The sequence below is a fragment of the Cuculus canorus genome, chromosome 1 (assembly GCF_017976375.1).
Source record: "Cuculus canorus isolate bCucCan1 chromosome 1, bCucCan1.pri, whole genome shotgun sequence".
Classification (NCBI taxonomy): Eukaryota; Metazoa; Chordata; class Aves; order Cuculiformes; family Cuculidae; genus Cuculus; species Cuculus canorus.
In genome coordinates, this window is record NC_071401.1 from 67640903 (window position 1) to 67667277 (window position 26375).

The 26375-nt window shown below is 45.9% G+C and overlaps 1 protein-coding gene across 2 annotated transcripts in view; it reads left to right on the plus strand.

The window, feature by feature from the left end:
* The first annotated feature begins 7234 nt into the window (after window positions 1-7234).
* Window positions 7235-26375, plus strand: part of LONRF2 (LON peptidase N-terminal domain and ring finger 2) — a 35313-nt gene continuing 16172 nt past the window's right edge. For both annotated transcript variants that reach the window (XR_008453167.1, XM_054085317.1), the window contains exons 1-2: window positions 7235-8046; window positions 24217-24335. Coding sequence is in view for 1 of the 2 variants with exons in the window: in XM_054085317.1 (XP_053941292.1) it covers window positions 7305-8046; window positions 24217-24335 (861 nt within the window). In the remaining variant the exon portion in view is untranslated. The remainder of the gene's footprint in view (window positions 8047-24216; window positions 24336-26375) is intronic.

A 26375-nucleotide genomic window follows, 5' to 3' on the forward strand; every position in this document is an offset into this window, starting at 1 on the left:
GTTTTTACACAGGGTTCTTATACCCTTCCAACATTCAGGTACAACACAATTTGAATAATTGCTAACACCCACACTATTGATTACTAATCACAGTAAAACTTCACAAAGCAACTGTATTTTTGCAGCATTCTTGCTGCTTTTCTATTGATCCAGACATCTCTGGAGTCAGCCGTGCTGGAGTTACTTATCTAAGAGGCCAGATGACACTGGGAGCGTTTCAAAGATGTGTTAGAGAGGGTAGGGTACTAGTGGTATTGTGGTTGTCATGGGGTATCCTTTATCCTTCACAGACAGCTCTAAACTTCCAAGAAGCAAAGTCCTTATTTCCGGAGCCGGGCCACCCTTTAGTTGGTTTTACTTAAGCAAGCACAATACCAGTCTCCGGTAAAATTTTGCTCTACCTCATTACATGACAGTGTATAATGTGAACTAATACATATTTTAACAAAGTTAATATACTTTCATACTATAAACACAGATTGTTGTAATAGTAAGAGGAGGATTTTCTCAACAGTGCTTATCTCGAGGTGAGGAACTGCTTGCTCCACACAGCAGCTGATGAAAGGGAATCTATTAGTACACTTTAATTATCACCTTTTGCATCATAGGATGTTTTAATGATTTGTTGGACAATTATTAAACTGTTCAATCTCCCAGTCAGCCTGTGCAGGATGTAGTTATGAATAACATATTTTATATACGTTACGTGTGTGTCAAGCTGAAAGGACAAGATCCATCTCTCTGTCTGGATATCGCAAGGAAGCAGGAGAACCTCCAGAAACAGTCCTAGCTCCTGTGATTCACAGTGGCTGGGTTAATGTATTACATGTCTTCTGGAAGAAAAAATAATCTTTGTTTATGTTGAACATCAATATATTTTAGCTAGCACATTTTTCATCACTGGCACTACCCTGCAACTTTCTTTGGATAAAAATGATACTTCTAAAAAAGATTTTCTTAAAAAAAAATTAAAAATTTGTGTTTCTGCTGGTCCAGCTGGGCCAAATTCATTAAGCTGACAAAGACTTTAGTAGTAATAATCATACAATGACCTTTTCTTTTGAACGCCAAAAAGCTTGTGATAAATGAGGGATGAGAGATGAGGGATGGAGAAAAGCAGATGAATGCTGTCTGAAGAACGGCCTCCTGCACTCTGCTGTGGGATTTCTTTGTGCCAAAGCGTAAGGCATTTACATCGTGCTTTGGGAGAGGAATCACTAACTGTATAGCTCTCATTTGCAGAGTGCTTAACCTGAGGCTCAAACTCAGACTGAAGTCTCAACGCTTCTGTCCAGTTGCAGTTCAACCGAACAAAGCTGTACTTGTGAAATCATCTGCATATCTGATATCATATGCTAAAATTTCATCCACTAAACTGAGTGCCCCAAGTTAGTGGCCACTCTGGACTTAATTCACCTGTACCTCAACTTCCCATCTGTTAAAGGATGTGCTTTTGACTCACGCTGTTTTTGAAAATGCAGATGTGTGCCTATTTGTGAAATATTCCAATGCTGTACCCTGAATTTTATAGAAAAGCTACTGCAGCGAGGTATGACTAATACAAATAAAAAAAGTGAAGGGGACTGCACAGTGACCTGGGAGAACATCACTGTTTGGATGCCGACTGAGTATCTTCTTTCCTCTGGCATGCATCCTGTAGGGAAAATAGTATGTGATTAATTAAAATCGTATCAAGTTAATGCATGAAGGAGACATTAAATATGTAGACACAGCCTTAATTATACTGTATCCTAATTCTTATGTCTTTGCTTTTACAACATGAGTAACATTTTAGCATGGCATGCATGTGTGTGCCTATGCACTGATTATATCCTAATTAACTTATTCTGAAACAATAAAAGACAGATTTCCTTCACAAGATCATCAAGCTGGAGTTTAGCACTTCAAAATACCTTGCAATGGAAAAGTGTCAGAGGAATTAAAAATGCCCTCCTGAAATGTAAATGCTGTCATTTCAAAGTTGCTTCATCTCCTCCTTTCCCTTTCAAACTTGGAGTAAAATTCTGCCCTGGGGAAAACCCTGGGAGACCTGGGCCTCCGGATGAAGTTGAAAATTACCTACAAACTTAAAGGAAACATTTTGTCAACTTTGCAGTGTTTAACAGTGACTCAGTAGAATAAACATCTGTAATTCTCCCCTTGGAAAGCGGATGGACTCCTTCACCTGCATGTGACTTAAGAGAATGAGATGAGGCCACTCCTAAGTGGAAGCATACCTTTAGCAGGAGAATAATACTACTAACGGGGAACATAATGCCACATAATGGCTATTTTGGAGTGAAAGATGTTTTTTTTTTTAAGATGATGAAACCAGCAGAAGTTTTACCATGATCTTAGTGAGTACAAGAAGTGATCCTTTATCTCCTGTGGCAGGCAACATTTCAATCCTACACAGTAGCGACAGTTTTTCTTCTAATAAAAAGTGTAAATCAACTTCGGTCTTTTTGTTGGCTTTCAAATCCTTTCTGAAAAATCCATTCTGCTTTGTGGCTGTCACAATTAGTCACACATAGTTTGTCCAACAAGAAGCCATAAACCAGATGACCACATCATGGGTCATCTGCTCCACCAGCGTTTATTGGCAGGAGTCTCTTATGTCACGTTCACTGAGATGGGCATACTACCCATAATTTCAGTGAGAAATATGATCTTCTGAAGTATAGACCGTTAATAGTTTTGGTTTAGTTTCTTTGTTTCCATTTCTTGCTGCTTCTTAGGCTATAATTATTTCCTCAAAAATTTTAATACTTTGGGGTGGCTCAAGTAATGAGTCCACAGTCTCATCATCCATCCATGATCCATGTCTCAGTGAATTCTTATCAATATTGTGAAAGGGAGCTGTATCAAAGTGGCATTGTTGCTCAGATAGGGAAACAGCAGATAGAAGTGCAGGGTGCAGACATAGCCCCATGTACAAATGAACCATGCTCTGGAGCAAGAAGTCTTGCAGAAGAACAGGTCTTGCTCAGACATCAGTGACAAGCAATTCTGTACACAGGAAGAAAGGAAAAGATGCCATACTGAGCCAGTTTGAATAGCAGCCAGGTAATTTTGTTCCCTCACAGATACCTTCAAAAAAATAGAGCTTGCATGCCAAGAGGCTATTGATTGCATTGCTAAATGAAGTTGTAGCCTTGTTTAGCAGTAGGTTCTTCTAGAAGCACCTGCTAAGTGTTGATGAGGAAAGGACCACGGCCATCCCAGCATGCCAGTGTAGCATGATACAAGTGCAGCAGCAAATGGGGAAGTGTTCAATACCGCCACCTGAGCCAATCCTCCCCCAGCCACCCATCAGAAGGGATGACTGGAGGCGAAGGGCTGTCACGCAGCAATCCCAAGACACGTGGGCAAAAGCAGCGTGGCAGGATGAACTTGCCTCCTCCCTACTTCCACAGGAAAGCAGGGAGGATTTTGTCATGGGTGGAAACTTAAGAGACTTTCATTTAGCAGCAATGTAGGATTTGTTTAGGTAGATCCCAAACCTGAGATCTATAATTTCTATTAACACTTAATTATCACCTGATTAACAAAGTGATTCAGAGTGATTCACTAAGATTTGCTATAACCAAATCAGCAACTTATGTGCAGATTTGAAGATGACAAGGTTCACGCTATACTTGCTACAAGGTTAAATGAAATCACACACGTGCAGATATGCATACATATACAGACATTCATCAATCCAAATACACAGAGGCTGACCTGGCGAGAGTTTTCCTCTTCTTGATCTTGGTGAGAATACTCACAATGCGTAGTGGCACTCCTCAGTGGGCATTAACTGAAGCTCCAGAGGTCGGTGTTGCCCTGGCTTTTTCATTTGCTTTGTCAGCAAACAATTTCTGTGTGCTACTCCTGCGAGGCATCCTAGCCCTGGGGGAGTTTGCTGGTCACCACCCGCTGCAATACAGGGAAGCTCAAAGGGCCTTTCATAAGATCACCTACTTATAGGACTTTGAGATAATTGATTTTTTCAGTGTTTAAATATTCATTTGATATTTTAATATTAACTGTGGCCACAACTCAGATGATGTAATTCTGGCAACTTCTATCAGTTGCATCAGACCACCGTGGGCCATGATCCAGGTATCAGGCTGTCAAGCTGACTGATGGTTGGTCTCTTTTCTCAGGCCATGAGATGGTCCTGTCGCAGACATATGGGAGCCCAAGTGCCCTGAGGGGGTGCCTTAATGTGCTGTCCCACTGCCTTTTTACAGTGAGTCTTCTCTCCCACAGTATACTTGGTCAAGATGACCAGTTGTCAGTCCTTTTCTTCGGTGATAAGGGAATGTTTTGCCAAAAAAGCCAAAAAAACCCCAGCAGCTTCAGATACATTGAGGAGGCACCTTAACGTTGTGATTCACTACTTTTTCATAATGAGAATTCTTTTCCTTACCAAGCCTGACTTCTCCTAGGTCAATATGTGCTGGATTTATCCTAGGCCAGCAAGCAGCCTAGAGAGAGGCGGGACGGAGTGTTGCTTCACCAGGTGTGTACTGAATGGCCCCAGGGCCACATTGGTGGCCTGAAAGGGTTTGCACCTCCACAGGATGCTGGGAAGTTCCCAGCCAAAGAGCCTGGGAACTGGGGAGGCTCGGCAAGCGGGACAGAAGCAAACAGTAAAAATGCTGCTGCTCCTTGTCAAGCTTCCGGAACCACAGAGTAACACAAGCAGCAAGACCACATTTTCATCATTCATCCAAGATCCTGTGGCTTGTCCTTGATACAGCAGAGCAGAACTAGCCACACCACTTCTGTCCTCTATGCTATGAACCATGCCCTCAGCTGACTTTGGTAAAATGGTAGTGGTATTTAATCTAATTGTGATTCCAAGTGAAAATGTCAAGAAAGGGAATGATGAAACACTGATGGGATGCCGAGGCAAACTTCTAGATAGAAACTTTGAGCCAAGGAGATTACCACACATATCGGACCAGTGAGCATTGCCCAAAGAACCAGCATTAGAAATATTAACAGTGCAAAATGGGTAAATTGTGGAACAACTTAATGCATATGCATGGTTTTACAAAGCAACTGTACTTCCACAGCCATCATCCACCTGCTTCTTTATTGATCTAGATATCTCAGGAATCAGTCTTGCTAGTTACTTACCTATGATGCAAGATAAAGGGAGGATTTCACAGAGGTGTTGGAGGGGCTAGGATGCTGGCCTTACCTTGTCAGTCCAGGGGTATTTTTTAATCTTTGGTGGGCAGCTTTAAGATTCTGGGAAACAAAGGTTCTTACTTCCTGGGTGCAGGATGTCCTGCTCCTCCTTAGCATGAGCTGGGGTCCTTCAATCATGAATATTGACGGTTACTTAAGCAAGACCGTGCAGTATGTGATGTAAACTATGTATATCTTTAGAAAGTTAATACAATTTTATGCTATAAAGAAAGCTGATCCAATCTCATACCATAAATTGGTACAATAATTAAGGAATGAGATTTTCCTACCATGGGCTAAGAGGCCATCATTTGGGGCGCTTAAAGGCCTAGCAGAAGAGAGGCAAACTCCAAATATCCTTTGCTATTAGAGGTGTTCAAGGCCAGGTTGGATAGGGCTTTGGGCAGCCTGATCTAGTGGGATGTCCCTGCATGGGACCCCCCTGGCAGGGGTGGTGGAACTAGGTGATCTCTAAGATCCCTTCCAACCCAAACTACTCTATGACTCTCTTCAGCTGCAATCCAAGAAGCAGCTGGAAACGGGTACATCCTCATTTGACTGACAAGCTCTCCGTGCCTCCACACGGTTTGTTTACAGCCATGTCTAAAATAAACCTTGCCTATTTTTTTGATTTTTTTTTTTTTTTACTCCTGTTATTCCTGTGGAACGAGTTGGATTCCTTTCTGACTCATGCATGATTAACTAACTTCCAGCTGCACTGTCTTTATTGTTTCTGCCAGTGCATAAGCACAACTCATGGATCTCAAACCGAGCTGGCAAAGCTGCCATTCGCAGAAAAGGATTTTTTTTTCTGACAGAATCATAGAATCACAGAATAGTTTGGGTTGGAAGGGACCTTAAAGACATCTAGTTCAAACCACCTGCCATGGGCAGGGCCACATCCCACTAGCTCAGGCTGCCCAAGGCCCCATCCAACCTGGCCTTGAACACCTCCAGGGATGGGGCAGCCACAGCTTCCCTGAGCAACCTGTGCCAGTGCCTTCCCACCCTAATGGTGATGAGCTTCTTCCTTATATCAAGCTTAAATTTGTCCCTCTCCAGTTTATACCCGTTCTCTCCTTGGCCTATCACTACAAGCCTCTGTAAAAAGCCCCTTCCCAGCTTTCCTGTAGCCCCTTTCAGGTACTGAAAAGTTGGCATAAGGTCTCCTCAGAGCCTTCTCTTCTCCAGGCTGAACAAGCCCAACTCTTTCAGACTGTCCGTGTAGGGAAGGTGCTCCAGCCCTCTGATCATCTCTGTAGCCCTCCTCTGGACCCGTTCCAACAGCTCCATATCCTTCTTATGTTGGAGACTCCATAACTGGACACAATACTCCAGATGAGGTCTTACAAGAGAGGAACAGAGGGGCAGAATCCCCTCCCTCGACCTGCTGACCACCCTTCTTTTGATACAGCCCAGGATGTGGTCGACCTTCTGAATTGTAGGGTTTGGGATTTTTTTAATTAATATCATTATTACTATAATTATTACTACTTTTATTACTGTACAGAGAACATGTGCTTGTTTTCTCGGAGAGCTACAACCAAACCACAACCGAGACGACACCCCGAGCATCCCACGCTGTCCCCCCGCCGAAGGGGGGGTTGAGAGAAGCAAAGCGGGAGCGCGCAGCCCCGGCGCGGAGCCCATGAGGCAGCGGGGGGGGGGGGGGGGAAGAAAGGCGCTGAGGGCGGCGGCAGCTGCCGGCCCGGGCGCACGTGCGGGCGGGGTGTCGCGGCGGCGGGCGGGCACGTGCGGCACCGGCACCTGGCGGGTCCGGAGAGAGGGAGGGAGGGGAAGGAAGGGAAAAAGGGGAGGGAAGAAAGGAAGGGAAAGAGGGAGGACTTCCACGCCGCCGCACCCGGAGGCCCCTTACACAACCGCCCGCCCCTTACATAAGCCGGGAGCCGAGCCCGCGGGCACGGTGCCAGCCGCCCCCCCACACCCCCCCCCCATCCCTCGTCTCTCCCCTCTTCCTCGTCTCCTCCTCCCCCCCTCCCGCTGCTGCAGCGCCGCGACCCGCCCCCTCTCCCTCCCTCCTTCCGCCGCCGTCCCCTCCCAGGAAGGAGCCGGATCGTCGGCGCCGCGGGTCCGGCATGGAGTAGGGGCGGCGTGCGGGGATGGAGCTGGGCGCGGGGCCCCCCGCCGGGCCCGGTCCCGCGGGGGGGCCGCCGCGCTCCGAGATGCTGCAGGTGGCGGAGGAGGCTTTCCGCGGCGGCAACTTCGAGCTGGCGGCCGAGATCTACGGCTCGGAGCTGTCGGGGCTGGCGCAGCCCGAGCGGGAGCTGTGCCTGCGGCGCGCCGCCGCGCTGGCGCGGGCCGGGCGCATGGCCGAGGCGCTGGACGCCTACGGGGCGGCGGCGCGGCTGGCGCGGCTGCGCCCGGAGGAGCTGCGCGACCTGGCCGAGAGCTTCGCCCTCAGCATCCGCGACAAGGAGCTGCGCCTGCCGCCTCGGGGCGGCGCGGGGGGGAGCGGCGGGGCGGAGGGCGACGGGTTGGGCGACCCGGCTTGCTGCCGGCCGCCCGAGCCGTTCGCCTGCCCGCTGTGCCGGCGGCTGCTGTGCGAGCCGGTCACGCTGCGCTGCGGGCACACGCACTGCCGCCGCTGCGCCGAGCACGGGGACTGCGCCCGCTGCCACCGGGCCAGGCGCCACGCAGAGGGGACACCCGCTGCACCTTCTTCTTCCTCGTCGCCGTCCCCCGCCGCCCGCCCGCGGGTGAACGTGGTGCTGTGCAACCTGCTGCACAAGTGGTTCGGCGCCGAGAGCCGGGCGCGGCGGCTCCGCGCGGAGGGCGACGCGTTGCGGGAGCGACAGGAGCTGGCGGCGGCCCTGGAGAAGTACAACCAGGCCCTGGAGATGGGTGAGTGAGCGGCGGGCCGAGGAGGAGAGAGTCGGGGAGAGGGGGGTGTGTGCGCCGCGCTGCCTGCAGCTCCCCAGCCTGACTCCTCCCTCCCGTATCGCCTGGGCTGTCCCCCAGCCCCCTTAGGCTGCCCTCTCCCCCCTCCCCGCTCCCTTCCTCCGGGTTGACCCCCCCTCCCCTCCTCCGCCCCCTTTCTCCGGGCTGATTCCCCCACCCTCCCCGCCCCCTTTCTCCGTGCTGACCCCCCTCCCCCGCCTCTCTAGGCTGACACCACCCTCCCCCCCTCAATCCAGGCTGACCCGCCCCCCCTTTCCCGCCATCTAGGCTGACACCCCCCCTTCACCCCCCCCGGATCCAGGCTGACACACCCCCCCTTCCCCTCGATCCAGGCTGCCCCCCCCCCTCCTTCCTCCTATCCAGGCTGCCCCCCCGCCCCCCCCAGGCTGCACCCCTCACTGCAGCGGGGTGGGGGGGAGGGAATTGTGGTGAATGGAAGGAGAAGGCACCCGAGGGAAGTTTTGAGAATGAATTCTCCCAGCGGGTCTCCTCCACACACACACGCCCACCCCCACCTCCCCCCAGTGAATGGCTATTTTTGCTCCGCTGTTATTTTCGTCCTTGCTCAGAAGGTGCCTGGTGTTTCGCTGCCTGCAGTCGATGACTCATTATGCAGTATTTCTAGAAAACCCGCTTCCCCGTTTGTGGGGAAACCATCCTTTAGTGAAGGAGACGCGGTAGCGGTCGTGTTAAGCCTTGCCGTGGCTTCGTGGCAGCGATTAGTGTGTGGGTCGGATTCATTCAGCTGCGCGCAGCTGCATCTCCGCCAAAACGCAACCTTTGAAGAAATACCGATAGGCGTAAAGGCTCAGAAAATTTCTTTTTACGCTGTGCAAAAATATTCGAGGGAAATCTGCATTTTGAGATCGTCTGCCCGTATTTTCAGCGTTGCATCTTTATAGGCGTGCAGAATTCCTGTACACGGAGTGTTCCACAAAGAGCTTGGGTTTAAATACAAATGGCATGGTCTGCCTTCCCTCCTCTGGCAGCCTTAGTTTTTCCAAACTGGGTTGTTTTCAGGCTCTGTGCCGAGTAGTAGGTGGCTCCTTGCTCGCTTGGTTGTAGCCTGATAGTAATGCTTGTGTACGTGCGTGTGCTTCCCTCTGGTTCATACTGTGGGGGTGGTGCGGGATCTGGAAGCGCCTTGCATGGAGCTGGGAAGAGCCGAGATCTCACTCCTCCAGTCTGAGCGTTATGGATGTCTGGTCTAATTGGAGAGGAAGGGGGGAGAAAGCCTCAATCGTGTTAACAGAGTTGAAAACCTCTTAGGAAGGCACGTACAGAGAACGCTGTGTCTCTGCGTGGTGGAGGAGCTCCTTCCCTACATTGAGTCCGTTCTTAGTTTTTACATCTAGGCACAAAGTACTGTGAATTTTTACCTTTTTATTGATTTGCTGGCTGCTGTGGAGAGAAACGCACCATTGTGCCGGCCCTGGACATGCTTTCATTTTTTGCTGTGGTTGCACCATGGGTGTTCAAAATACAGGAGTTTGGGATAGCGTAGCATGCTGTTGACTTACAGCTGATGCTGGCTGTGGAAACTTCTGGTACTGCTATTTATTCCACTTTTCCAGCTAGATGTGACAAGTTTTCAGTCCTAGATGAGGCTTCCTGTAAAACTATTATATGGTTTAGCTGAAGTAATCTTTATTAAAGTAGGGCAGGATGGAGAGAGCTCAAGAAGGAAGGTGAAGCAGAGGGAGGGGAGAGGCTTGATGTAGGTCACCGGTGGATGCAATGACTTTTCAATAGTGGAGCCTCTTAAAGTTTTGGGTTCAGGGTCCGACTGCTGGACAAAATAGTATCTTGTCAATGAAATGGGGACTTGATGTGACTTTTTTTAGAGAACTGTTTCTTGCTGTCATAAGTGCTTCTTGTTGTGTCTGCACAGGGGTGAAAGGAGAGGGAAGACAGTTTAGTGCTGCTAGGGCTCTCAGAGAACGGATCTCCCCAGCTGTAGCTATGATGTGTCAGTGTCTTCAGTCCATTGCAGTGTCCTTATTTCCTTCTTCTATGATTTCCAAAGCACACAGGGAATCTGTTCAGAAACTCCTCACTCTGCCAGTGCCACTAAAACAGCTTAATAAGATTTAAAAAAAAAATCTAATTAAAAATAATAGCAGATATCTTGCTAGATTTTGAACTCCTAAAACCATAGGCTGACGTGTTGTAACATCACATTAGCAGATCCAGATTCCTGTTGCTGAAGGGCAGCCCACTCCCCAGCCCTTCACTTTTTCTCGTGTTTTGAGTGCACTTGATGCTGTGAAAAGCCAGACTCAATAATCAATGCCGATTTGATTATTAGGTAAGGTATCCTTTAATGCGACGTCAGGCATGCAGGGGATCACTCCACCTAATGTGGCTGCCACTTCCAGTACAATTCACAAAGGCTATATACAGTCAAAGCGTACATAATCACCACTTTTCCTGGAACAGGTGTGTCTATTATAAATCAGTTTCCAGAATTTATTTACATAAGTTTCCTCCCCTTGGCGCAGGTACTCTGCCCTCTGGGGGAGTCTTCTTCAAGGGTCTCTGGATGAAGGCCGTAGATCTTCCTCACACTTGGAACTTTTCAACTTTGGTTCTTGCACATGCTCTTAGATTCCTTGGGCACCTCTTCAAGGTTGCATCTGGTCCTAGCTGGTTCTTCTTTCTCTTATCGTTGTACTAGTCCTTGTTATCTGGCTTAATTAGATGCAGTCCCGTTCTTTCCCATTCTGTCTAACTGCAGCCTTGTTAAAATTCCTTATCTAAGCATAAGTATCCAGGCAGGCTAGCTAAAAGTTATTATTCACAAGCTAATCCTATATTTTAGTTCTACAATCACAAAACCTATATATAATAGTCAAATATATCATAGGTTAGTAACTTATATCAAATAATCTCTTCTTTCACGCTGATGCCATTTCTCACAAGTCAAACTGCGGTCTGACCCTCGTGTTCTGAAATTCTTACCATGTGCTCATCAGGTACTGCCTTTTGGCTGGCTGGAGTTGTTTTCTTGCTTCCCAGCCAAGTATCACAGTAAATAGGAGAAAAAGGAGAAAAACACTATTTGGGATCTCTTAAGTGTTAGCTTATGGGTAGCTTGAAATGTTTTTCGAGCCACTGTCACGTATTCGAGACTTCTAATGTGTGAGAAGTTTACTGCTTTTTTTTAACTTCCACGTCTTTGTATTAATACTGAGAGTCAAGGACATGGGGATCTTTTTTAATTTCTTTTTAGAGACTGAAGGCACATGAACACATTGATTATACAATTGCTGTATAAGGTTAGGTAAAACTCCAGACCACTTGGCAGGATGCACGAGTCAGTGGGATTTTTTTTTTTTTTACTGGTGTTTCTTGTGGGGTACTTTCTTGCTCCATCTGCAACAACCAGCTTTGTGTGGTCAGAGCTTTAAGCAAGTTTCAAAGGTTTAAGCAAGTTTTCCAGTTACTGATCACTTCTCTTGTTCTGGTTGTGACCTTCTGTCTTTTGATTTGCATTTTAGTTCTCTGGGTGCTTCAAGTCTTAACTATAAAAGGCTCGTGTCATGTAGCCAGTACACTTACTTCCAGTAAAGTCTTGGAATATCTGCTCCTAATTTCAGGTCTCAGAAGAGGTTTGCGTGCCTCCGAGTTGTCAACTTTTTCCAGTTGAACTAGTTAGTCTTGCAAAAGCCTACTCTTAGCAAATATGTTCATCTTAACTACACGGATCTACAATGCTACTGCTTCTCCCATGATGGCTCTGATAGTCTGCTATGGATTCGAGTGTGGTTGTGTGTGGTTTTTTTTGTTGTTCTTTTTAGGAAAATCAGCTTTACAATTTGATCATTCTAGTCCTCTTGAGATGCCCACAGCTTGGTGATCTCTGTTGTTTTAAACAAAGTCACTCGCTTTTTTTTGCTGCCATAGATATTGGAACAGATCTCTCATTTTACTGCAAGGTATCTAATTACAACAGCTTCAAAGCAAGCACATGTCAGGCTGCTTGAAAGGAAGTATTTGTTTCCAGCTGGGTTGTTCTTTGTACCAAGCTTTATGCTGTTCAGCCATCATAATATCAACTGTTGTCCAAATTTTGCTTTCAGGGCTGTTCCGCACACAGATGGAATTCAGACAATTGGGGTATCAGAGGTGGGCTTCCTCTCTGCCATCCCTTCCCTTCTAACTGGTCTTGTGATACGAGTTCTTAGGCCGATTGAAGTGGAATATATTATCATAAACGAGGTTGTTTGGTTTTTTGTTTGGGTGGTTTTTTTTTTTTTTTTTTGTGCAGTCCATGCTTTCTGTTCCCTCTTTTCTCTCATCTGCTGCTCTCTGACAGAGATGCTCTTTGGAGGGGACTGTGCCCATGAGGAGTGCAGTTGTTTCTGTGTATCCAGGCTTACAGACCCATTAGGCTGCGTGCCTGAAACTAAAGGAAGCTAGATTTCAGTGACAAATTGACGTGGATGTTCTTGAGGATGTGCTTTGGGGAATCTGTTATGGTTTGGTTTTTTTTTCTTTCATTCTGGAAAGCGATTCCCAGTTACAGAGGTAGCAAGTGGGTGTTGCTTCATAGGGAAGATAATGAATAGGGCTTTTCCGCAGTACCACGTGTAACTTCATATGGCCAAAGACTGTATCATGGCAGGGGTGAGAGCAGGACAACGAAGTCCACTCCTGGGGAACAGTATTTATCAAAAAAATGTTGTCTTATGCAGGCCAAGTAGGAGTATATCGTACACTTTGTGCTGGTCTGCTGGTTTTAAAATCAGATGCTTTACGCCTCTAAAGGAAACAGCTCTCCTTGGGCTGAGGGTGTGGTCATAAGCGAAGATATGCAAGAGTGTAAGAGGGTTTGGGTGGCAGTGGCTCGTGCCTTCAGCTGGCATTTCTCTGTGCCTTTCTTCATACTGAGATAGCCTCTTAGCATCCTGCACCTTTTGTGTAAGTAAGCCTGAGGATGCCCACTCAGAGGTAAAGCTCAGCAGCGCTCATTGCTTTTGTTGTTTTTACAACAGGGCTGGATCCTGAGCTGTGTCGGCAGTTGCAGGTCTTAGGTGGTCTCTCAAGCCTGCACACAGGGTTGTGGCTCTGCTGGGAATTACCATCTCCCTGCTGCATGCCCCTGACCCTAATCTGAAATGAACTTCTTTGGGTGGGGATCCATGGCAGTGCCTTGGCTCCTGTGGTGTGATGAAGTAGGTGCTACCTTGCTTGCTGCGTGCTCTGCAATTGTGTCTGGCTCCGAATGCAGTGGCATATATTGTACCTAGACACTGACATGCCAGGACACCTTGTTTCTGCCTGGGTCATGTTGGATTCAGCATGCAGTTACCCACACTTTTACCCACGACTGCAAAGTGTCCCTTTGGACTCTGTTTGTGGAGAGCAGTAAAAGCCGCAGAGATTTCTCAAAGTGGTTGTGTTTACTTCTGGTGTGATGAGCTCTTTCTGTGCAGAAGTAGGTTTCTCCTGGGAGTGGGGGGGAAGCTGATGCACATAGCTGCTCAAAATGCCTATCTTTTTCATGTTTTTTTCCTCCCAAGTGGTTCAGAAAAGGTTTGTAGGAGATAAAGCTCAGCTGTATCAGAGTTTTTAAAACACCGTGTAGTTAAGGATGGATGCAAAGGGGGCCTGTTTGCAAGCCCTCTGTGTGGATCTGTTTCCAGTGGGTAAGGAACAGTGTGAGAAAGGCAAAGAGAGAAGTTGGATTTGTATCAAGCCCAATGTGCTGTCAGAGGTAGTGCACTGCAAGGTAAGTGAGGGAGATGCTGCTGCTGGGTGCTGGAGATGTCTGTCTTGCAACTCCTGATGTGAAGAGCCATGTGCTGACCCCCAGCCCACAGGGTGCTATTTGGAGTCTCGCTAGGAACAAAGCATAGGAGCTTTTTTGAGCTTTGGTTGGAAAGAGAAGGAACTGCTTGTCTTGGTCAGACCTTTGGGGGAGAGAGACTTTTTCCCCTTTCCCATCGCAGCAGAGGTTCATCGCAAATTGGCCTGATGCAAAAGAAAGCTTAATGTGGCCGCTCAGCGCTAATTAATTTTGTGGTGAAACAATTAATCAAAATTTATTTGTCACCTTTCAAGTTCTCCCTTCATAAGACAGGGCAGGGAGTAAAGGCATCAAGTGTCCGAGGCGGGTGTCTCCGGCCGAAATATTCTTCTTCTCAAACAGATGGAGCCCTGTGATTTGGTGTCAGTGCTGGTTCCTGATCCCCAGCCTTGCTCACTGAGCTGTTTTATGTAGTGTGCTGAGGGTTTGTCTGCCTGGGATCACCATATCTCTGTATCCCTCCTGTGCTAAGCATTGAGTTTGCATAGTGAGGGCCTTGGTGCTGCCTCAGTGCTTCTGAGCTTGTGGATGCCGCTTTGCTTGGTTTGCAAGAGGAACGGTTTGACTAGATATTGAGTATCTGCAAAGCATTGTGGCCTTCTTTCTAGTCCTATCCTGTGTCTTCTGGTCTCTATATACAGTTGTTAGCATTGCTGTCTTTGGAAACAAATTCAGTTATGCTGCCCTTGGTGTACTGGCTAGGTAGGTGGGTGGTTGAGTATCTTTGGCTTTTCCTTCCCTTCCTTTCCTCCCTTGTGCATTGGTGACTCTCAAATAGGTAAAAAACCCTAGTAATGTTGTACATAGAAAATAACTGTCTTGCTGCATCTCTTGGCTTTCCATGTGGGCTCTTAGGCTGTTAAATGTGATTATGGGCTTGCATTGCTTCCCGGAGAGCATGGCACTAGGTAAATTTCCAACCAAGCGTTCTTGGGGAGTTAGTGTTGGGTGCTTACAGACATGGACAGGTGTTTGGCTGTGGCCCCAAAACTATATGTTGGGACATTGTCCTTCCAAGCCTGCTTCTAAGTTGTTCCAGATAAGGCGGAAAACGATGATCAGAATTTCTTGATGACAGTGGTAGGACATCCTCTTGATGACATCCTACTGCAAACCTGATGGTCAGAGGGCTTCTGTGTTAGTCATGGGTCAAGGTCAAAAGCAGAGAAGAGTCCCCATCTGTAAAGGGAAGCTGCTGAACTCCCTTTGGGAAGATGTGCTTAGATTTTTATAAAGGTGTCTGATGCCCTGGTATGCATTCTATTAGTTCTGCCTCTGTTTTCTAAGGACTTGTGCTCCTTTGTTGTGCTGTTGCACTGAAGTCACATTGTTGAAAGAAAATCACTAGAGCATGTCCACATACACCTGTATGTGAATTATGTGTATTAAGTATACTTTAACAGTCTCCTCTTCTGTAGAGTACTTCTAGAAGACTGCTATTAGAAGATAAGGTTGGCTGTCTTTTTCTGATGTGGTAAAAAAAGAGGTTGATTGAATCTTCCTTCCTCACAGGGTCTTGGGGATGCTTTCTGGTTTGCAGTAGTAAAAAAGTAAGTCTTTGATGTTATACCAGCTATTTAAAAGAAGAAGATAATAATGTGCCGCGGTAGACAGCTGTCATGACTCCTGAAACAGCAAATGGTTCAGTCATTTTAATAATTTATCAGAAGAATATTTAATTTTGTAGCTCCTAAAAGAATGTATGACTTCTAAGTGAAGAATGAGAGGTAGTCTTTTTGAAATTACATGCTATAAAAAATAGTAGCTGCTTGCTGCTTAGAGGATTTGTGCTAAAAAAGTAACTTTCTTATCCCTCTGTAAAAGCGCCTCTTGGAATCTACTTAAACCATGTCTCCAAAACCTGTTTGTTCTGTTCACAGGGCAGAAAAATGTGTAATAGTAGGAGTGAAGGTTACCTAGAGACTCTTGCAGTGGTCAGTGTTACTTTAAAATATTTTGTGGACTACCGTCCCTGGTGTCTCCTGCTCTTTTACTGAGGTACTGCTTGGAAAAAAAGAAGTAAATACTTCATATAACACACTACTGGAAATCTGTCTGGAGCAGGAGCTTGTATTACTCTTGATTTGTAACGAGCTTGCAGTTGAAGGCTCATATCCTGCAGTTGGATCTCTGGAAGTTTTGTCTGCTAGCAGAGGGCCTGCCAAAGGCAGGGACTTCACGGGGCTGCAAGACTAGGGCCAGTGGTGGATAGGAGGCTTGTCAGTCATGGGAGTGAAGGGGAGGAGGCATCATGCTGTAATACAGTAGACAGTCCTTGGGTGTGGTTTTTTTTTTGTTTGTTTTTAAATAGTTAACTCTAAGTTACATGAACAATGTTATGTACCACTTCAGGTGAGCATTCACCCCTCCTCTGTGTATGTAACCCAGATATAATTTCCTATAAATAACTGAACTACTTCAGCAATCGTAGAGAACAAAATATACCTACACATCAGAAGGTCTGGAGAATTTTTGAAGTGTCTTCAAACAGCATATTCTCTTTTTTCTTTTGCTGTGTGAAGGTATAACAGGATGTCTTTTACTTTTGGAAGAAGACATTTATAGAAACGACTTGCGCTTCCTAATCTTAAAATTGGTAGAGTACTGCATCACTCCTTTTATCTCTTACAAATATACTAAGTGATCACCATCACCTCTATTTGAGAACAGAAATTCTGGGCTGAAATAAACTTTAACTGGAAAAAAAGGTTATAGAGAAGAGTAACTGTTAGAAATGTAGCTTATGTACTGATGGTGACAAAGAGGGCAACTAATTTATCACCAGTGAAGTCATGTTATGATAAAATATCTGGCTGTAAATTGATCTTGTTAGGTGTGATAATGGCAGACCTACTTGGCTGGTCCTGCTTGGCTGTGAAGCAGTGTGTCTTTGGATTTTCCTTGCAATCACAGGTTCACATGTACCTTGCATAGCTCCATGTTTCTGGGGAGGAGATGCCAGGAGTTTCTTTGGGTGCTTTGAAGATCAGGCAGGAGGTTGACCTCTTGGAGTGTTTTGGTTTTGTTTTTTAAGGTTGGTTGTTTAGTCTTCATGCTTCAATCTAGAGGCATTTTGCTTTGGACAGTCTCTGTACCTCCTGTTTGAGGAGATACTTCAGTTCTGACTGAGTTTTTGGTAGGAAATCTTACCTGAACCCTGGACTTAGTGGTGGGAGACCTAGAAAGCATTGAAAATGAGTCACATTTGTGTACTTAATGGTTTTATTATACTAGTACCAAGGAGCCACAGAGGGGCTTGAGGTACATAACTTGAAGCAGTGCCCAAATGTCCAAAGGATAGAGTGGGAACTGAAAATATAGGGAGGAGGTGTTGATTCCTGCTGTTTTATCTGGAAATATAACATGCGTCTAGCAAAGTGTTGAAAGATTTGGATAGGAGGAAGCAATGATGTAACGTATTACACTTAGCTCTATGCTTGGACAGTGTTGAATTGACAACTCGCTGTACCACGCAATTCAACTGTTGATGGGTTTGTAAAGAAATTGGCTTTGCAGTTGTGGAAATGCAAACTAAGCCGTAGGTGAACGTATCTGGCATGCTCCTACTAGAGGTACAACGAAGAATCATAGAATCATTAAGGTTGGAAAAGACCTCTTAAGATCATGACGTTCAACTGCCAACATGAAAGCAAAGGAGCAGAGTTAGCTGCGCCTTCTTTGTAGCAGCTTTTCTTCCAGGTAGCTATAACTTCTCTTGCGGTGTTCCTCCTGAGTGATGATGGTAGGTAGTGATGAGCTGTGCCTTAGTGGTAATGACAATCCAGCTTTAACGTATGGAGATTCCTAACATAGGACTTACCGAGTCTGAAATAAAACTGCAGGGAATTTAAAGCATTTTGTCCAGAACACAGGAAAATCTGTGTTCTTAAATCTGAGCTTTTGAACAGCAAAATAGAGAGGTTTCGGGAGAGGTTAATTCAGTCTTAAAATTGCATGTTCTTAAGAATAATCCCGTTTATCTGTCACCAGTGTCTATTCTTTCAGTCAAAGTGATAATACGAGGAAGTTTCTTGATATCTCCTTATCCCCTAAACCAGAGAGTACCTAGGTAAGCAAATGGGTGGATGTCTTGTATCTTTGGGTGTGACGGCAAGGGGGTGAGCATTACTGTTTCAATTCTGCTAGTGAAGTGACGGCTGCAATTTGTGCACCTGGTTTCAATAGGTCTCCTTTGCGTTTTCATCTCGATGTGTTGTGCGTGTAGAGATGAAATCCCAATCGGGCATGGACCAGCTCTGCTGGCATTGTTCAGCCAGTGGAAATAGGTGTTAACGTTTGCCTGCAGAGTACTGTTTGCAAGTGCCTGCTTCTTAATTGCAGTGGAAGGATGCTTGGTTGCTAGAGTGGGCTTCCTTGCATCCTCCGTGCACTAAAAACTCTCAGACTTACTCTGGGGTCAACAGTTATTTCACCTCCTGAAGACTGCTGGTGGTGCATGGATGAAAAGCATTGATATTCAGAAAATATCCATATTTTAAAAAATCCAGTAAAGGTGTACCGATAAGTGAGGAAATGTGGGCTTGCTGATTGCAAGTATTGCTAAGAGTGCACTCAATGCCTTCATCCAAAAGAAATTGCACCCTTAGCAAGTCTGCAGATGACACTAAGCTGGGTGGAAGCGTGGACCTGCTGGAGAGTAGGTAGGCTTTCCAGAGGGATCTGAACAGGCTGTACCGCTGGGCTGAGACCAATGGCATGAGGTTTAACAAGGCCAAATGTCAGATCCTGCACTTGGGGCACAACAACCCTGTGCAGCTACAGAATGGGGGAAGAGTGGCTGGAAAGCTGCCTGGAGGAGAAGGACCTGGGGGTGTTGGTTGACAGCCGACTGAACATGAGCCAGCAGTGTGCCCAGGTGGCCAAGAAAGCCAATGGCATCTTGGCTTGTATCAGAAACAGCGTGACCAGCAGGTCCAGGGAGGTTATTCTCCCTCTGTACTCTGCGCTGGTGAGACTGCACCTTGAGTATTGTGTTCAGTTCTGGGCCCCTCACCACAAGAAGGATGTTGAGGCTCTGGAGCGTGTCCAGAGAAGAGCAAGGAAGCTGATGAGGGGGCTGGAGAACAAGTATTATGAGGAGCGGCTGAGGGAACTGGGGTTGTTTAGCTTTGAGAAGAGGAGGCTGAGGGAAGACCTTATTGCTCTCTACAACTACCTAAAAGGAGGTTGTAGAGAGGAGGGTGCTGACCTCTTCTTCCAAGTGACAGGGGACAGGACAAGGGAGAGTGGCCTCAAACTGTGCCAGGGGAGGTTCAGACTGGATATCAGAAAAAAATGTTTCACAGAAGAGGTCATTGGGCACTGGCAGAGGCTGCCCAGGGAGGTGGTGGGGTCCCCATCCCTGGAGATATTTAAAAGACGGGTAGATGAGGTGCTCAGGGACATGGTTTAGTGGCAGATAGGAATGGTTGTACTTGATGATCCAAGAGGTCTTTTACAACCTGGTGATTCTATGAGTCTTAAGTGTGCCATCATGTTCATTGTCCCTTTAGTTTTGGGAAGCTGACCCTGGTTTTCATCTTTGCTATGGAATGAAGTTTTATTTGAATGTCCTGAGTGTCTTTACTGCTTCTGTTAATTATTTTATCAAGTATTCTCCTTCTCCTGTATGCCTGCCTACCCTCTAAACAGCCTCTGCGCATCTATTCTTGTGCGTGGACTTGTCATGCTTGGATGAAGTCTGGAGGAGAAAACCGTGCTTACTATTCAGTTAACTGCTAAATCTTGCTAATTTCTTCCTGAAATGAAAATAAATGTCTTATATTATTTTTCAAGCTTATGAAAAGGCTTTCAATACTGAATTGTTCCAATTGAATGCGTAACATAAGAGCAAGCCAAATTTCTTCTCTCCAGGGGCAAAAGTTTCTCTAAAATGTGGGAAAAATTTCTGCGCAGGCTGACTCCTGCCAGCAAGACTGAGAGGTGTTTCTGTAATGACATTGTTTCATTTCTGCTCATGCCTTTAGGAAGCATGCTTAGGATTGAAACAGATTTAAATAAAATGTGCTGTTCTAGGACAAAATGTCAGATATTCAGGATTCAGGAGTTCTAGCAACTTTAGGCTGATTCTTTCTGTGCTGAGTTCCTGGAAGAAATCTCAGCAGTAGTTTATTGCAGTAAAACTTTAGTCATGTACAGTTAGTTTGGAGAAATCTCTCATTGCTTTTTGTTGCCTTCCTGGCACAAGGAGACGTTGGGGAATAGTGTTCTCCTGTCAGCCTCTTTATCTCAAGAAGCATAGGGATTTTTTAAAAACATGGATGCTCTGGTGAATCTGGCAAAGTGATTTTTGGTGTTAGTTTCTGGATAAGTAAAAAAAGCAATCTAACAAAGACTACAAATGAGTGCAAAGGTGGTGTGAGCAGCAGGTTAATTTTTGAAAATCCAGGCTGGCAACCGCACTTGGGGTAGGCAATGCTTGGTGGCCACAGGGAGGGTCCATGATGTGGAGAGACACCAAACTGGGTGCTGCTCTGTCTGGGGTTTGTCTGGTGCCGTGGGATTCCAGCTGGGATGGAGGGAGGACCCGTGGCTCTGAGGAAGTCTCTGTCCTGGCTGCCTAGAGCTGCAGATCCTGGGAGCCTCAGCAGTGGATCCATGATGCTGACAAGGACATAAATTTTGCTGTGCAGCTGCAGGCTCCCAGAAGAGTTTGATTCAGGAAATGCCATCTGCTGGTATTGTGGAAACAGTAAAATAATCTACGCTTTTCTTTTTTGATTTGGTCTGAAATAATAAGTCATTTAATAAAAAGTCTGTTTTTTAACCTCCAGAAGAAAGAATGGGTGCATTTATTTTAAAACAAACCACTGACTATTGTGGCTTTTTTTCCCCCTCAATGAAATTAACAGTTATTATAGCATACTGGCTTCTAGCAGAGTTCCCAAACTCTATATGTCCTCAAGCCCTCTCTACCCACCTTCTATGACAAATTTTTTTTCACCACAGTACGTGGTGGTTTGTAACAACTCGATATCATAGTGCTTATAGAAACCCTGTGGTTATTTAGGCTGTGGCTGAATATTCACTTTTTTCCCCCCACTTCCACACATACTTCATAAGCTGGAGTCAGCCAGCTGATTCCACAATTCCACTGACAGAAAATATGATGTTTCGGTCTTATCTAGCCTTGACCAGAGACCAGCTGCGGACCATCCCAGGACATTATTGCTGGCAGTAGGAAGTTGAGGACGAGGGATGTGCAGATTGGGCATGCAACTGGCCAGCTTTCAGTCTGCGTCACCTGTGTCGCTGACTGGGGTGAGGCTGGGCACCACTCCAGCAATAGCATCTTGCCTAGCTGCTTCATATTCCTATAGAAAATATGTTATACTGTAGTCTTATAAATACTGCTCTCTTTAGCAAAGCTGTTGGGTTTGGGGGCTTTTTTTTTTTCACCCCCTTTCTTTCTCTCTCTGCTTAACTATGCATTCCTCACCAGTTACTTATTAACATGGGCCACACCTTACACTTTCTGATTTAGACTGAGTGAATAAGAGGTACAAGCCCTGAACACATGTGGCTTTTTCTTTGAGATTGCTTTTTTTTTTTCCCCAATAGCTTGTTATTTTCCCTTCATGTTGTAGAACCTTTGGACTCTGCTTTGGGAGGACGTGCAGACTTTGCCACGCTGTTATGGCTTTTTATCCTTAGAACTTTGGCAGTGGAGACAAGATTCTGAAACTGAGCTAGTGAAGCTGTCCTTTCTCTCAATCTGTTGAATATAGGAACTGTGCTGAACTGCACAGAAAAGCACTAGGAGGAGTCAGTGTGGCTAAAATGTGCTGTAGTGACCAGAGGTAGGATGCTGGCTTGCCTGTTCCCTAATCTCACGCTGCTTTCTTTCCCTCGTGGTGCCAAAAAGTACCCAACCCAGCACTCTGCCTGGCTGCTGAGGGACCTACTGCTGCTCACTGCACCTACCCCCCCACCCCAGCATACTCTACACAAATACCCTGCAGCAAATACAGTGATAGAAGTATGGATGTTTATATGCGTATATAAACAGCAGAGAGACTGTTTAGACAGTAGCTAAATTAAATAATTTTATATTTGAGCATCTACTAAAAGAAAAAGAAAAAGAAAAAGCTTGCTTCTGAAGATCTTAGGTTAATTGTTTTCAATTTCATTTAACTTGCAGTCTTTCTAAGAATTATCAGCTGAAAGTGTGGATCACTACAGCAGGCTACATGTGTAATACCTAAAAAACCCCAACCAACAAAAAACCAAAACCAAATAAAAAAACCCCTACAGTGTGAACTGGCTTTTGCAGGGCTCCTTATCTTAAGTGTAGTCTCCAGCTGACCCTGTCTGGGATTACAGGGACAGTGTCAACCTTGGTATATATCGTTCTGCAATTAGTACATCTGGTGTCAGCCCACATTACAGCCAAAAAACACAGCAGTCCTTACTACTGTTTTCTTTCTCATCCCTTGTCCTGGCAGTCATGTTTGCGTGGCTGTACGGTGAACCAGTTGGGGGAAAACTGATCCTATTAAACCTTTTTATTTACTTGTTTTTATTGGATTAGCTTTCAGTCAATTGATTCCTTGCTCTGGTTCTCTGTGCATGCACGTGAACGTGGTTTGTTGCATGAGTGCTAGCATGGGAGGAGGTGGGACGGGGAATGTAGTCTTGGGCCATCTCTCCTAGTAGGTGCTTGAACTTAACGAGCAGTGGTATCTGCAGCAGTTATGAGCTTATTCTGTGTGTCCATGCACATCTGGGTCTGTGCCCAGGCTTTATGTGGGCAATGTGCTCTTACTGAGGATGAGTTTAGGATGTTCGTGCTGAAATGAGGTGCAATGAAGCAAGAGCAGGCTGGAGAGAGCAGGAGAGATATGGAGAGAAGAGTGCTGTGTAGAGACATAGAGGAGGTGGTGACGCTTGCAGGAAAAGTCTTGAGAGCTGTAGCTTGGAGGTGAAGTTGAGAAGTTGTAGAAATGGGGCAAAACTGTCTCTCAGCACACCTCGGAAGGTTTTAATTTCAATCCCAGTTAGGGTAGTTTTAACCAACACGTTTGAGTAAAGGTTACTGCACTTAGCTGCCACTACCTGGCACCCAGCTTTTAGCCCTCCAGAGGCCTTTCCTGACACACAAAGAACAAGAGTGACTAGAAGCACATGGCACCTACATTTTATCTCCTAAGGCTAGATAACTGCTTTAGTGGACAAAGGGAAAACTGTTGCCTGGGGCTTAGTATTTCTTGGCAAGGCTGCTGAAGCAGCCTGCCACAACATCTTCCTGGCCAAACTGAGGAAATGGAGGTGGAATGGGTGGAGAACTGGCTGGACCATCTGGGCAGAGGTCTGGTTTATGGCTTGAGGGCTACTGGGTTGGGGTCTACCATTGGCATTGCTCAGGTGTTGGTAATGGGGCTAACGTAGTTTGTCACCTTGTTAACAACCTCCACGAGTGGGAATAGTGCACTGTCAGCCACTTGGTTCATGTCGCTGAACTGGGGGAGGGAGAAGTAGTTGGTGTGCTGGAGGGCAGGGCTGCCGTTCAGACTAGCAACACGGAGCGTGGGCTGACCAGTCTTGCCTACTTCAGCAAAGGCAAGTGTGCCTGGGACAGAATAAGGTCATGCAACAGGATGAACTGTGCTAGACAGCAGCACTGCCTAAGCGACCTGGAGGTCCTGGTGGACAAGCTGAATGTGTATCAGCCAAAGTTCTTATGTGGTTCTGGGAAATTTTATCATAGATCCAGATTTCAGTCTTATAGTGTGTTATAGAGACCTTAGGAAAGGACAGAGTAATAATTTTTGAGAAGATGATAGTACACGTGAACTGAATGGTTGAATATGTGGATGCCGAGGCAATGTGTGTGATCATGAGAGGTTTGCCTGCCCTGAGGAGGGCAAGGTACGTGGGTGGCAAGTGGATATGAAATGTGGCTGCATGTGTTTTTATTAATAAACAGCTTACAGGGATGTTTAAGATTAAGTCCTACATTAAGCAAAGCCACACTTTTTTCTTTTGGCTTTCTTAAATGTCCTGTGAGCAAGGTGAGGGAGAGAGCAGGTGGCGTCCGATATGTGAATATGAAATCTGTCCTGACAGATAAAATGCAGGGGTTCCTTCCAGTTCAAGAGGAATATCCTTTGGGAAGCAAAGAAGGAGGGAATTGCCTTTTTTCTATTACAGGAGAGTGTAAATGTAACCGTTGTGTGGTAGTGCTTTTTAGGTTACTCTGGCTGGAAATTAGATTACTGTATTTAACACTTACTAATGCTTCTTTTAATGAAGTTCCTTGTAACCTTTTTTTTGTTTTCCAGCCTCTTGCAAGTGTTCACTAACAGCACAGCGAGCAGAACTCTGTATGTCAATGAAAAACTACCAGCAAGCTCTTCATGACGCAGATGTCCTCTGTCGAAACAAACCCCACTGGCCTATGGTATGGTGCTTGCATGTTGTAAGACCAAATGAAAAATGCTTGGTTTTGGGGCTTCTCTCTGCAGTGGGGACAATGCTGCTGAGGACACTGTTGGAAGAATATTGTGGCAATATCAGGGCTGTGAATATCTACCAAAAAGCTAAGTTCTTCAAAGGACAAGCATTCAAGGTCCTTAACATGTCTCCAGCCAGTGGGATTTCAGTGTTGGACAACCAGTGATGTTATTTTGTTTGTGCTGTTGCCTGTCAATATGTAGGAGTTAGTGCTGCAGCTTGCAGCAGAATCTGGTCCATAAGGTTCTGGCAGCCTTGGGGTTGCCCAGTTCTCTAGTATGGTGTGTCCCAGACAGTGGGTGGTTTTGATGGCCTGCTGGCCAGTGTGTCTTTCTGAGTAGCATCCCAGACTGTATTTCAGGATTTTTTTTTCCCCCCCTTTAATACTTTGAGTCCATATTTGTGATTCCTACCTGTGTCATGGTCGTACATAGAGGAGGGTGGGGTTTCTTTTCATAACAAGAGGAGGTGCTACAAGGAGCACTGGTTAGTGAGCAGCCTGAAGCAAGCATCAGAAATGATGTTATGAGAGAGAGAAGTGGATGAAGCATGTGTTGACTGTTGTTACCACCAGGTACCTGAGGCTTTGACTGGGTGTGCAACAGCCCACCCCACCTAGGATTATACCTCCGGTCAGTCCCTCACCCATCAGAAACAAAACTGTAGCACAGTTTTGATAAGATAAAGTTCCTGGGTACTACCTGGAGAGAACGTAGCACAGGCAATTAGGGAAGGAATCCCTGTGGAGTCTAGGAAGGTGTTGCATGAACCCTTGGCCCACCTGCTTCCTCAGTACAGGGTGGGCTGGAGTTAGTTAGCAATAGACAAGTTGGTTTCTTTTCAGTTGCTATAAAAACCAGGTCCTTGGACTCATTGAACCAGGGAGAAGTTTTCAGTTCTACTTTTATGTGGCGGATAGAAACAGATGCCCTTCTGCTTGGATACTGCCTGCTGCGCAAGGTCCTGCTTGGACCTTACTCTTCAATCTGCTGCTTGTCAGGGCCATTTGAAAATAGGAAGGGAAGGTGGCAGTGGCAGCCTGTGAAGTGTAGGCACCTTAAGTCTCTGAACCTAATTCCTAGTGCTGGATCTCTTGGTATTTTGTCCGTAGAGAACCCAGCTGAGTCCTCCCTTGCAGCTTGGATAAGGAAATTGCTCTTGTGGCCCCAAAGGGTAGGACCAAACAACCTTGTAGCCTCTCCAGTGCAGTGCAGTGATCTTGACAGCGATGTGAGGCGTGTTAGGACCTCTCTAGAAAGGTTTTACAGAGGCTGTGCAGACATCAAGTTAATAAGGTCAGGTTCAGGCCTCACAGTGCCTTTCTTCTTACTGCATTCAGGAAAAGAAAAATGTATCTAATCTTGAGAGATTGGTATGCACTGAGGTGTCTGTTTGGGTCACTGAATGACACATGTTAATTAACCTGTCCTACACAGTGCCTATCACTGTCTTTTGCTACAACCCCTATTCTTCCCAACAGTAAAAGGTAAAGATCTTAGCAGGCCTCAGTTTGAAGGGCTATATTGAAAGCCCTTTCTGCTCAGGAAGATTATGGGATACCAGATGGTTTGGCATTAGTATGAAGAATTGAAAAGTGTATCTGCTTATCTAACCAGCTTCTTAGACTAGTGAAACTGTACTTTCATCAGAGCCTGGAGATACTAATGTGAATCAGAGCTGGACTTGCAGAACACACTTCAATTTAATAAGCAAGAAGCAAATGTCTAAATGCACACTTAATTTCTTTTCGTCGTTAAAGAAGTATTTCCCTTAGTCAGATTTGAACTGCAAATTGATGTCCATGGAGTAATTCTGAGGTGAGGCATTCCTCTCTTGCTGCTTGCAAGAAGTAAAGTAAGACTTGTCCTCATCCTGACTACACTACCTGCTGGCCACAGACTTGTTACTCTAAGGTATGGGAGAGATAGAATGGGATAAAAGATTTCAGGTTAAGTGTTGTAAGTTGCCTTAAATTCGTTATGTTGAT